This window comes from Corvus hawaiiensis, chromosome 1, assembly GCF_020740725.1.
Source record: "Corvus hawaiiensis isolate bCorHaw1 chromosome 1, bCorHaw1.pri.cur, whole genome shotgun sequence".
In the NCBI taxonomy this organism is placed as follows: Eukaryota; Metazoa; Chordata; class Aves; order Passeriformes; family Corvidae; genus Corvus; species Corvus hawaiiensis.
Window position 1 is genome coordinate 24,132,919 of NC_063213.1, and position 14,009 is coordinate 24,146,927.

Genomic DNA, 14,009 nt, shown 5'->3' on the forward strand with positions numbered 1-14,009 from the left:
AAAATAATTTTCAAAGATGAACCAGAAAATGGCTAAGATTCTCCATCTCTTCTTAAGTTGCTCCTTTACAACTCTGACAGTATTAAAGCTCTCAAATGCCAACACTGACAGATGACACTGTAGCTTAAATGACCCTGCAGAGTGAAAATCTTATTATCTGTAAAGACAGCTCTTGCAAGTTGTAAAGCACAATGGGAGAAAAGTAACTGGGCTCTCTGTAATAGAACATGGTTTCCTCAAGGCAAACACTTTCATCTTTTCAGGACAATTGACCAGAAGTGACATCATTCACCAGCTTCATCAAATGTCTGCATGGAGACCAAGAAAACTGATACAACAGGACAGTTGTCAGGTCTAGCAGGCAATCTTTTTGGTGGAAGGGGAAACTGACTGAGATCATTTTAGTCCTAATGCAGTCATGTTTTCACCTAACAGTGCACAGACAGCCAGGGCAACAGGACATGCACTTTTTCCTCTCTTTATCTCCATCTGGCTTCATTCATCTGGAAAAGGACCAGGTGTTTCACCAGTGAGGGAGAACCAACTCCTCACAGTTTAGTCATTCAATTTAATTTTGAGGTGATTTGTTAGAAGACTTCTGTATACTTCTGGACATTTGAGGGGGGGGGCAAACTGTTTTTAGTGGCATGAAATAAATATGAAGTTCCATACTTGATATGAGAAATGTGTACCTGACACTGCTTGGGTCACCAAAAATTACTTGAATTTGCTATATAAGATCTTAAGTAATGCATTTCAGCATGATTTCCTGACCATGAGTTCATTACAGTGTAATATTCTGACAGCTGCTTGAGTTTAATCTGTGTTTATTTTCTCATCTTCAATATGTCTGTGATTATACCTAACTGACACACACTGACTTGGGAACCTGATTGTAACCATGGCTGTCTCCTAGACCTTGAAAAAGTACCATGAAGCTAAATTCAAAAAAGGCACTTAGAGGTTTTAGAGATGGGTGTTGCATTTCCTACGATTTATGCAACCAACTTTCCAGGAGTAAAATTCAAGTCCTCTTTGGAAGTAGCCTGTGTGCAGCACAGAACACCATTTCATTACCAGATAGATGGTTCAGTGGCTGTGCAGCATGAAGAGTAAGCCTGGGGATAGTATTTCATCCCCAGCAGCACTGTTCCTAGGCTTGACAAGTCCAAGCTTAAACACCTGAAAACAGAGCTCAGACTCAGAAAACCCATGTTTTGTCACTAGTTCTATCACTGGCTGGCAGAATAGCCCTCCGCCCCAGCACTGTTTACTGGCAAAACTTTGTATAGCACTTTTGAGTTTTCACAGAAAACACTTTGACAACTAAAGCTGCTGACTGAGAGGACTTAAGTGAAAAGCTAGAAGCATGTTCCAGTTGTCAGAACATGCAGGAGCTCAACACAACTGTGTCTCTTCGGAAAGCCAGCCCTGGAAGGGGGACATTGTGGAGTAAATTTTGTGCGTATAACCAGATCATGCCACAGCAGCATGAGGCAACAGTGAGTTCACTCCAACTGTGGCTCAAAATGGGCTGCAAAGGGTGCATGGCAGGAAGCCTGGGAAAGAGGCTGTCCCACTCAGAGCAGGCACATTTCCTCCTTGGGTTGTTACAGTCGCAGTCTGAAAATGTGTCTGCCCTTGCTGAACTGAAACCATGGCCTCATTCTGCACCTGTAGTCTAAGAGCTGTACTCTAGATAAGAAATGCTTCCTGTCTACAGCAGCCAGGCACCAGACTGAGACCACTACATGCTGTTTCTCAGCCATGCACAGGACTCAAATGAAGAAAAATTGCACTTAAGATCTGAAGGTCCAGTCACCTAGCAACTATGGTTTCAAACTAAAGGTTTCAAACTAGCTTGGATTGTATATCCCCACAATCTTGATGCATTTAATTACTTCAGCTTAAAAAAAAGATATTCAGATTGATTCTTGTGTGGGAAATGAACCATGTATTGCATATAGCAAATGTAAATAAATTTTGGACAACAGATTACTGCACTATGCTCTAATTGCACAACATAGTGTTATACTAACCAATAGAAAAAAGGGAGAAAGCTGTAGAATTCGAGTTGATATAGAATAGCTTCAGAGGCTGATAACCTGGACTCTGTGAAGTTAATAGCATGCACAAATAAATAAAACTGTTGGCCACAGTTGCTATAGAAATTATTTGAAATGGCTTTGGCAATATATTCCAAGTATTTTGTAATAGATAGCAGCTATTCATAATGTTTGGAAGCAATTGCAATGTCCAAAAACCCAAACCCATAGCAAACTACCAAGTGTACAGAAGCGTATACTATTACACTTCCAGTATACTGAAGAAATGAGGGTTTATTTGTTCTGTGATGGCTTAAAATACACTGCAAAAGAATGCAACAGCTAAATCAGAAAAGAAATATAAGTAACTGCCCTGGCTCCAGCTAGGAGAGGGTTAATGTTTGCAGTAGCCACAAGAGGCTTGGCTCAGACCCAGAGGTTATCCTATACCACCTCCCATCATTGCCAGGGGCAGGAGAAGGGCTCCCTCCCCGTGCTCAGGGTATTGCTGGTGGTGAACAATAGCGTGTAAATCATTTCCCTCTCCTGTGCACTCTGTCATTGATATTGTGCTGTTACCTTGCTTATTTCATTGCTGTTTCTGATAAATTGTTCTTCTCTCTACCAATGATCTTTGCCTGTTGTGCCTCCATTTCTCCTCTCCAGCTGCTGCAGAAAGACAAGGAGCGGGAGGAGGGAGTGAGTGAGAGAGCTGTGCATGGTTTGGAGTGTTTCTGCATGGATTGGAGTGTTTTGGTGACAGCACTAAATTGGGGAATACCATTCCTAAACCATGTCAGTAACATTTGCCTGTATCTTCTCAGAACTAAGAAATATGTGAGATGTGACATGTAATGCATTAGCAAGAATATTTTAATGTTTTTCTGGGTAGCTCATTGTGGCGTCTTTCCACAGATGGAAGTGACTGAGACTATATTATTGTGTTGGGTATGTGTTGTGCTGTGAACCTGTTACACACTCTGGAGTGCAGTACACAGTAAGAGCAAGAGAAAACTACAGCTGAGGTTTCACATCTGTTATATCTTCTCTGAGAGGCATTTGTAGCCTCTCAGAAAAACTGTGGAAAGCCAGTTCTCCTGTCTACCCAGAAATTAATATGGATGACTGGGAAATTATTTTTCCTTCACAGGTAATATTTTTCCAATATTCTCTTCTGAATAGCCCCACTTCTGTGGGCTTTGAAGAGAGTTTGTTGCTTTATGTAGAAGTAACCTCTAGATATCCATCTTAAGTTCTAGTTTGATATATGGGAAGATTGTTGATACTAACATCAGTTGGGCTTGTGCATACAAATATGAGACCAAGAGAAATAATTAATATTGTTCACAAGTTGACAACACATGTCAATAACACAGGTGTATCAGTAGGTACACATTATGGAAAAAAACAGGCATCAGGTGGAGACAAATAATACTGTTTTCTTAATTTTTTTTTTTTTTTATATCTGAAGTGCAATAGCCCAGTGCTTACCATTGGCAAGTTTCAAACAGTACTGTTGCAGTTTCACCAACCATTTGTAAAAGAGTATTGCTGTGTGTTTTGGTCTTTTTTCTTTTTTTCCCAGAAGTACAGCTTTTATGAAGTCATTCATTATTTGGAAAGGTTTGAAGTGATTTAGAAGTTATGCTTAAAGGTATTTCAGCCTGTGTTTTCCATCCAGTCCTTTATTTCTTTTTTCTAAAATTTCATCTATCAGTGCTCTATTGTAGGTTACCTCTCTTTGTATGGTATTTTTCCTATTCCCTAAAAATTGGCTTTCTTACTTCATTAAAAAAACAGAAAAGAACAAAAGTTCTTGTGCCTAAGTTCTGCTTTCTGTCTTTCTAACAAGGAAAAAACAAAACAAAAAAACCAACAACAAAAAACAAGCAACAACAACAACAAACCAAAAACAAAACAAAAAAAACCAAAAAGCCCCAAACCCAGTAGTCTTGGTACATCAAAATAAAGACTTAATTTATTGATATTGGGAAAGGTATAAATGATAGAATTGTGAGTTCCTTTCAGAAATTCCCTAAGAAAGGCACAGAAGTTGAGAATCTCAAAAACAGCATCCTGAAATTGATGTCATAGATTCATGTCACATACTTGACTGAGGGTATTGATAAGAAAGCTGCCGCTCTGAAACTTCAGCAAAAGAAATATTTGGTATCTTGCATAATCATAGTTACATTTACCAAAAGTTTTTTAAGTTTCAGTACTACATAAGGTTTAGGATTCCAAATTTATGATTCAATCAGCTCTACTTCTGCTATTCCATCCTAATTCTCTGCTACTTAATCTGAGAGGTAAGTGCTTTGGACAAGATAAATAGCCAACAGTCTATAACATGAGAGGGAGGTGCACTTAGCTTTTCTCCCAGAGCATGCTTCCAAGCTAAAATGGCATATCCTTTGGAGAAAGATGGAAGAAGTGAAATTTCTAAGACTGAGGTGTTTGATGGCTCTCAATGACTCTGCTTTTGTAGAGGGAATTTTTTTACAAAGGTGTATGGCATGTATTTTAAACAGTGTTTATAAATTGTGTCTTTTACTTTGGTCAAACAGGTATGCAAACAAAGGCAGAGACACAGAGTGGATTTCTGCAATTACACATTGTGCATGTACACCTCAGAAAAACTGGCTGTGGTTAGTGGACTTAGCATCCTAGATATTGTAAAAATTTCTCTTTACTTGTATGGTTATAGACATCCCAGTGCTACTGTCTTTTCCTCAGCAGTGACATCTGCACTCATCACTGAAATAACTGCTCACTAATCTTCTTTTAGAGTATGCTGTACATTCAGGAGGTTATTAATGAGCACAGAAACCATTGTGAATAGCACAGCAGAACAGCATTTCCTTAGCATATGATATAAGCCAGCTGGAACAAAAACTTTACAAAAATAATAGAGGGATGTTTATTCAAAATGGGAATACATTTATTTGGAGAAAAATTGTTTAGCTGCCTCCTCTGGTAGGAGTGTGTTCTTTTCAGGAGACTGTCAGGAACTAAGAAAAAGTTCTCTTTCCTGTGTTACACTACTTCAGTAATCAGAGGGAGCAGATTTAGTAAATAAGTATGCTCAAAATGTTTCAAAGTGAGTTGACTAAATTAATTACTGAACTTAACAAAACTGTGTCAGAATCAAGAGCTGGTTGTGCATTCTCCTCTGTACTGTCTAGCACTGTAAATAAAGCACTGCTCTAATGGTAATATTTTCCATAACAGGAGGAAATATTTTTGTTTAAACTCTTGTTCATGATACCAAAAATTTTCATAAAGAGCACAGTCTTGCCTTGCTCTTCAAGGGTTTTAATGATAGAAGCACTGACTCATTTTTGTAAGCTGTTCATGACTCCTTCTTTAGAAACATCCCTCACAATAGACATTCATATTTTAAAGTAATGCATTGCATTGCCATATCTCAAAGTATTTTGACAGAATGAGTAAATATTACATTATCTTAACAGGAACAGCAATAGTGGCACAGAAATTACTTGCAGTAAAATTCAGTTAATGGAGAAAACTGTAAGTAGAGTTTAGACTCACCATACCTCTCATCAGGTATTTAAGGATTAAGATATACAGGAATTGCATTGATCTTTTCTTTTCCTGCAAATTTCAGTTTTCATATTTAAATGCTGGCCATATCTCCTACATATTCCAATCTACGTTATGGGTTTTCATGAGAACTCATGCTTCTGAGAATAAATCGAATATTGATATTAGCCCCTAAATTATAATTCTGGGAGTGGTAGCTATTGAAGTCCTACTCACACCACAAGTCCACCTTTTAGAAAGCACAATGCAATTCTGAGGGAGTCTCCTGAAGTTTCCTTCCTTTATTCTTTAGTCTATGATTATGTATGATTGTTTATCATTTAGTCTATTCAGTTGGGCACTTCAATAACCATCTGTATGAATATCACTTTGTTAAAATGTTTTCTGTGATCCGGAAGTCGCTTACACCTTTGTGAAGTAGCCACATTTTTTCTGAGACAATATTGTAGTACAAACAGAAAGCTACTCCCCAATGAAAACCAGCTTTAAGTTTGAACCATCTACTATCCGACTTTTAACCTGATAACAGAACTAGTCTGCTGAGTAAGCAGAGTCCTCTCAAAAGGAAAATAATAATATGTAGAAGAATTTTTCACCATTTATTTGAGAAAGAGCACCCATGAATGCACACATGAGCGTCCTTGCTTTGAAAGAAAAAGAAGTAGAGAATAAATCCTATCTGGAATAGAGAAAAAGGTTTCAAAAGACTCTTCAAAGAGTTTCTCAACTAATCCTGTGGGAGACTCAAGAAGAGGGAGATGAATCTGGGGAATAAAAAGGAGATCTTTAATTAAACTCCTCAAGCTCTGTGTATGCATGTGCATGTTACATATGTCTGCTGCTAGAATTACTTTCTCACTCCTTGATGGGTGTTGCTGTATTGCACAGTTTGAGTTCCCTTCCAAAAGTAAATTGAGACCCAAAAAATGCAATGGAGAAATAAACAGGAGAGAGAGCCAGACATTTGGCTGAAATACCTGCTGGAGGTTCCTGACTAGGCAGTGCACAAGGATTAGCTATATTGGAAGTCTGTCTTTGGTAACGCCCTTACACAAGTAACAATGCCAGAATTCATCCACTGACAGGGAGTATAACCACTTAGGACTAGAGAATCTTAAAGCTCAGGATGTTCACACTGAAATGCTGCAATAAGCAGAATGCATGATACAAGATTCAATGACAGTGATAAAAAACCAAAAAAATTTTAGAAAAATGCTTTCATGACCCTGATACCATTTTTTTTTTTGTTCTGGCTGACCTGTAATCTCATTATGGATTGAAAGAGTAACATTGTTTGAAAGTTTTCAGCATAAAATTGTCTTTGAACCATTTTGTGTTGCATCAAGTAAATTGGTTTTTTTGTAGTTCTATAAATAAAACGGGATGGTGAAACCTTAGGAGCACTCTTTTTCCTACTAAGCAGTAGTATAGTAAATAATGTAGGAATGACCTAAAACGAAAGTCCTTGATATTTCAGCAGTTCTAAATGCCTTAGTACCTCTTCAATGTTCCTTAGTTTTAACAGCAAGTCTCACAGTCTTTCCTGGAATTATGGGACATAATGTATGAAATATATGTGTGTGTGTGTGTGTGTGTGTGTGTATATATATATATGTATGTATGTATATGTATATATATGTATGTATGTGTGTAGATATAGAGGTATGTATTAAAATGAAAGGACTGAAAAATGGCACACATTTGAGAAACCTAGAGCGAAAGACTAGTATTTAGTTGCAATTGGGGGAAAAATAATAATTAAGTAGAAATGGGTTGTGGAGGAAAGGAACTTATACCTCAGGAGACAATCTGCCCTACTTTCTTTTCTCACATTTTGAAATCTATGAATCTTTTACTTGCTTTATCACTTTTCTGATTCCCTGCAGGCCAGAGCTGACAGCTAAGCCTCTGTTTTATCTTAAACTGTTCAAAGCATGTTGGAAAATTACTTACCCTGCTGAGCCTGAAAGTAGCAGGGACCCACCTACCCCAAGTCCAGGTGATCACTGCTGCTTGAGTGAAATCATGATAGTCCCCGAACAGTTGGCAGATTGTTACAATATATGGTCTTTTACTGTTTCCAGTCGAAATACAGAAACAGAGTTGACTTTTTTTATTGTCTGTAGTGGTAATTATTTATGTCTTGAGCCACTCTGATATCAGCACATAAAGATAGTTTCTCACCCTGTATTATTAACAGCTGTTTTGTGTATGGACAGGGTCAAGCAGTTGCACTGTCTGTAACTGTCAGCTTTGCTCATTCTGTGGGCTCTCTTCACTGTCTTTGAATACAACCTTTAAAAATCCTTTCTATTTTTATTCTATTGCACTTTAAGAATTAGCTTTAAAATACACTGTTGCCACTATACTTCGGCATGACAAAATGCAGAGATACGATGAGTGTGGCCACATTCATATCTCTAAAAATAGGATTCCACTGGAATTTCTACAGTCATTTCATTTTAGTAGGTGTTAACTTGTGATAAAAAATTGATACACCTCAAACAGTTCTCTGTGATCAAACAAAATAAAGCAGAATAGGAATTGCAGACTGTTTATGCTCAGCCTGTATCATGAAATAATATGCTCATGTACTGCATTTCATCTTCAAAGTTTTACTATCTGTATTATCATCAGAAGTGGCATGTAACTAAGTGGTATATGAGATTGTTAGGTTAAAATTCATTTGAATGCACCTGAACCTGCATTTTGCCATTCTCGGGAGAAAGCTATAACATCATTCTTCACTGCTTTTAGCCTTTGTGAGATAATGGTTTCTTTTTTGATAACTGAGGGGAAAAGTACCACTAATGTTAGGTAGAGCTCCTTTTATTGTGACAGGTTATCTTTGGATTTTGTGCTGGTGAGAATGTTTGCAGGGAATTTGTTGTTGGTGTCCTATTAACTAAAAACAACCGGGTTTGAAGGTAAAAGTTAGAGGACTTATGAATCCATGAAGGTCTGGAAAACTGACCCAGATAGAGTCTTTCAATTCTTCCCACTATTCTGAGGTCACAAGAGGTGTGATATATATTACCTTTAGAATCAGAAATTCTAACACGCATCAGAGATTTCCTTCTTATTTTTGCAGGGTCAAACATTTCCCAAAGTCTTTCCAAAAGCATCAGGGATGCCATTTTGGATCTTTGTTTACCATATCGGCATATTGGCTTACCATAAAACCTTCAACCTTCCTGTTAGGAAGCATTCTCTACAACATCAGTAGCTTTATTTTTCTTAACATTTGATTATGTTGTTCATGTGTGCAGACTTTGACCCATTATACTGTGCAAACAAAAATGGTCTCCTCTCTAATTTACGCTAGTAAACTTGAATTAGGAAACCAATGTCAATTTTATGGTCTTTTTGAAGTATTTTAGGTGCATAGGAACTTAATATGAATTGTTTTACTCGCTGTAATGTCTTTCTTTGCTCTTACTCGCTGTAATGTCTTTCTTTGCTCTTATTATGCTTACACTTGGCCAATTTAAATGCCAGCTTGTTTCTGAATTTTTGGAATTTGTGAGTCCCGTAAATCCTTATCATGATGCTGTGGTAGGCTCTAGGGTATATAAGGATACTGGTACTGAAAATACATTGGGTAAAAAGGCATTATTTCCTCTTTACTAAATACACATTTCATTGCAGAAATTACAATCTGAAGACATGTTTCAGAGACGTGGTGAGAAACTTGGACAGAATTGCCTTAGATTGGGAGGTTGTGTACAAACCACTGTTCAGTTATTTATGTTAGTTAAGTAACTTTATTACATGTTGTTAAAACATTAAAAAAACCCAGAAAGGCAGTTGAGTCATTTTTGTGTCCTTCATAATAACACTGTTTATAGATGTAGTTCCAAAGTAATTCATGGTTGCTGATTATTGCATAAAAATAGCCTTGCATTGTGCTGAGGGCCATCATTTGAAAGGACTCAGCACCTTCTGAGAGATCTGGTGCAAGATAGCATCAATGATATTTTGGATGATTTCTCAAAAAGTACAGTAGGGTTGCTGACAGTAGATAGGGGAAGAGAAGCAGATTTTCCAAATACAAACTACACAATATGAAAGCTTGGGGTACCTAGGCACACATTTTTATTTGGTCACAGGTTTGTCAGTGCCTTTCTTCTCCACTATAAAAAAAGGAACAATAATATCCTTACTTTACAAAGGCATAGGAAAACAGTTTCAGTTTTCAGGGTATTTTGAACCAATACTGATGATATTGCTCTCCTTATTAGATGGACACATCTGCCAATGGGCTGATGAAAGAAATTATGATGAACGAAGATGACAACCTACAGATCATCATAAAAGAAATTAACTTCAGCAGATGTAAAATTCTGTATTGTGCAATATTGCTTGTCTGGATTTGTGGTAGCTGCTGTAATTGTTTCACTGCAGGAGGGGGTATCAGTTACAGGACTAGCAAAGCACAGTTTTCAAACAGGTTTTTTTATATATATATTTTGCTGAGCAGAAATGTAAAATAAAAATCTGTATTATAAAATATTCATTTATTTTTCTTTCTTTCTTACAGCTTGTGGCCAATGCAATCCTTTTTGTCAGTGTAAATTTGTATGGGGTCTTTGTGAGGATTTTGACAGAAAGGGCTCAGAGGAAGGCATTCCTTCAGGCCAGGAACTGCATTGAGGACAGGCTGAGACTGGAGGATGAAAATGAAAAACAGGTCAGTTTCTAAGCCTTATTTATTTTTCTCGGTTTCTCCTGAGATGACAGTAGTTATGTGAACCACAGGTTAGGACATTGTTGCCAGATACATGCTAGGGCATGTGTGCATTTCCATTGTGAAGGAAGTGCTGCCTTCCCCCCTCTGCTTCAGCTCTTCCTGCCCAGTGCATGCACACTCTTCACTCTTCATCTGCGGCACTCAGAGAAGGTGCAGGCTGACCCCACAGCTACTGTCAGCTCCAGTGCCAGAGGGGATCTATTTTAGGGCTGAGTCAAAGCTAACATACTACTGTAATAAAAGATTGTGGTTATTTATCTGCATGGATGTTTTTGGGTGGGTGTTAGGTGCACTGTAAATACTTTTCTTCTGGCTGAGTATGCTTTAACCTGTTTGCCTTCACAACGCCTACAAAAAAAGTCAACATTTTGGGCACAAGGAGCTGCGCTGATAACTGCATAAGTATAATTGATAACAAGAATATATTTATTATATTTTTGTACAACTAATAAGAATAACTGTGATAGCAATCAAAATCTCTTCTCAAAAATCACCTCAGTTATTTGATAGTTTATTTCACAGAATTTTATCAGCCTTTCAATCATATTTAGAAACTACAGAAAAAAAGTGCTATATTGTGGAGCTTCCTGTTACTCACAGATCTGAGGCTTAAACCTGCTATGATCTGTTGGTCTGTAAGGTTTGAACTAGCTTTTTCTTTCTGTATAGGTGATAATAGAGGGTGACACTGGAATACCTAGACTGACCTCTGTGGAAGGGTAGTTACTTATGCCAAACAAGATGTACGTCACACGATTTTACCTCCCCTCATTTGCAATTTCTCTAGCAAGGCTATTCCTATGTGTGGAGTAACACAGGTCCTTAAGTCCTTTTTGTTATGAATTAAGTGAATGCATTTTTATGAGCTGAATATACTCTGTAGTAAGTAGACATCTCTTCGAACACTGCATATCTTTGCTGGCTGTGCAAAAATGGTATTTGGATTAAAGCCTTTAGATTTAATACTGGTCTTTTGTAATCCAAAGCTGCAGATTTTTTAAAGGCATAAATGTGTGATAAGTGAATTTCCATGGGATTTAAACAAACCTGTCATTTGTGCCTTTGAAAAACTACTTCTCAGATCCAGCACGAAAACAAAACTGATTTTTGTGTTTCTCTTGTTAACACACTAGCAATCTGTCTTATTTTATATATTTTCTATGCATGTAGAAACACAACGAAAGCAGTAACATTACACATAAATGCCATTATTGTAGATAGTATACCTAGATAATCCTGCAAATGGTTTTTCAATGCAGCGTACAGGTCAGGGAAGAGAATAACTTTTCTCCTACACTTGTGAAATTAACTTTATGCATTACAGTGTAAAACTGAATGCAGTAGTGAAATATGCTAATTAGCTGTCAGAAGTACCACCAAAATACTTTCTGTGGCTGCTTTCGCACTATATTAGTATACCTCTAGAACCAGAGTGAGAATTAAGACACAATTACAGGCTTAAAAATTATTCTGCAGTTGCTGTGGCATAACATGCCCTGAGTTTCCAGCTGGCAACACTCAGGAGTGTTTTGAGAGAAGAAACGCTGCTGACCTAGTTCAAGTTTTGTGATCAGTCCTGTATTTTTGTTCTCTGAGGTATCAACATTACATGTTAAAAAGGACTGAATGTTTCCATCAGACTTTCTTGTCTTATCCAAATGTTCTGCCCTAAAAAACATAGCCCTTCAACACTGAGAATTGTAATCCAAAATACTAAAACCTTTCCCTGATATTTCTGTGCAAGTCTCTAACTGCAAAGGAAAGAATATACTCTTGGCTTTTGAATATACACAGCTTTCTGGAGTTAAAGTGTTGATTGTGTGAGACAGATACCACAGCTGAAACTGTAAGTGAGATTTCTACCTCTGTGTCCTACTTACAGTGAATTCTCCTCATGGGATATATTTGTAGTAATAGTCCCACGTGATAATTTTGATAAAACTATTTTTATGAGCAGGAGTAAATATCTCATGTTGTCACATTTTTGGACTCATGCAAGTAAGCTTGAAAGCATTGCTGGGGAGAAGGGGAGCGGACAGATTCTGTTTATTTTAAAATTCCGTGTAATGCTCACCCTCTTATTTATTCTCTGTAGTCACAATGAATACATTGTGACACTGGCCTTGATGGTGGCATCATCCATTTGTTTTGTTGCTGAATGTTAGACTGCAATTCCACCAGAAGCAAAGGCCAAGAACCAAGTAAGTTTTAGATAATGAGCAAATAATTATAATAATTTGCTTGAGATAAGCTTCTTCTCTTGTTATCTATAAATCTCAGCAGAAAACCATCCTCTGCAGAGCAAACAGCTAAAAATAATTATTGTGAGGAGGGTCCTGTTCCCTGGAATTGTGTTTTTCCTGTTCATGCTCAGTCAGAGCATATGAGCACTTCCCCTCACTCCCACTGCACCATCTCTCTGTGTCCGCTTCCTTAATTCCAGATTATCCTTTGCCCATACAGCAAAAAAAGCATTGTCACCCAGCTCCCTGAAGGACTGCTGGTGTTAAGGCATCCTAACTGATCTTCCAGGCAGTACTTCACCACTTCCCAAGTAAGAAAGAAAAGAGCCAGCAGGGATGGGGAATGGGGGATGTATTCAGCATAGAAAAAGAAGGAGCCTGCTGCTGATTGAACTGATTGCCATCCCAATAAGAAGGGATATGAATAAGGAAGATGTGGCTCACCATGTATTAATTCCAGGCTTAGTGGCTCCTGAAGTGGAGCTGTGCTCCTGCAGTGGAGCTGTGCTCCAAGGGAGAGATACCATTGTTCTTCTGAGGCCACCTTAACTGGAAAAGCAACCAGACCACTGTCTTTAAAGGCCTGTAGACTCCCATTTTCTGAGTGTCTCTTTCAGCATCTGTATAGTTCTGCTGTCCCCACAGTTCTGTGGCCATCGCTAACTGTGTAGTAGTTCATATGCTAATTATGCACTGTGAAACAGAACTTCCTCTTATTTGTCATAGACTTGTTGTCTGATGAATTGATTGTGTGCTTTCCAGCTCTTGTTTTGTGACATGGGTAATCATCCTACAGTAACCTCTTCCATGCCACTCACAACACTGTAGACTTTCATAACCCTGCTCATCTGTTGGGGTCCCTCCCCCGCCGTGTAGCCCTGGGAGAGGGGCCCTGAGGGCACAGACACGGGGCTTCCCTGCCCCTGCTCAGCCTCGTTCCCATTGGTTGGTTTGTGTTCCCTGCGCGGGCAGAAGGACCCTTGGTCCCGTGACTGGAACAGTTCCTCGGCAGAGCTCCGGCCATGCGGCTGGAGAAATAAACATCTCTGAAACAGCTATCAAGAATCTGTCTGTCCGTATATATTTCCTTTCCACGGGACTCCTGGTTTGATATATGCGTGTTGCAGGATCCCCACTGCAACAAATGGTGGAGATTTGTGAGCAGAACGATCCCCGATCCCTAAGTGACTGATTTGTGTGAGTAAACCCTGGAAACTTTGGATTCCTCTTCTTGGTTTTGCTTTGCTATTCCATATCTAAACTATGGAGGAACCGTGGGAAGACTCTTGGCTCTCAGAGCCGCATATGGACATTTATCTTAAACTTAAAATGATTCTTGAACAACGATTTGTAAATTTTAGCTTGATTCAAGCTCAAAAAGAACTGAAACACTTCCTGGCATGGTTG

The 14,009-nt window shown here is 38.3% G+C and overlaps 1 protein-coding gene across 5 annotated transcripts in view; it reads left to right on the top strand.

Annotated features, from left to right (window-relative positions):
• Nucleotides 1-14,009, top strand: part of ADCY1 (adenylate cyclase 1) — a 190,457-nt gene that overhangs the window by 32,210 nt on the left and 144,238 nt on the right. For 4 of the 5 annotated variants that reach the window (XM_048296615.1, XM_048296607.1, XM_048296597.1 and 1 more), the window contains exon 2: nt 10,150-10,299. The exons of the other annotated variant lie outside the window; for it this stretch is intronic. In XM_048296615.1, coding sequence (XP_048152572.1) covers nt 10,150-10,299 — 150 coding nt within the window. The remainder of the gene's footprint in view (nt 1-10,149; nt 10,300-14,009) is intronic. 5 annotated transcript variants of the gene reach the window in all.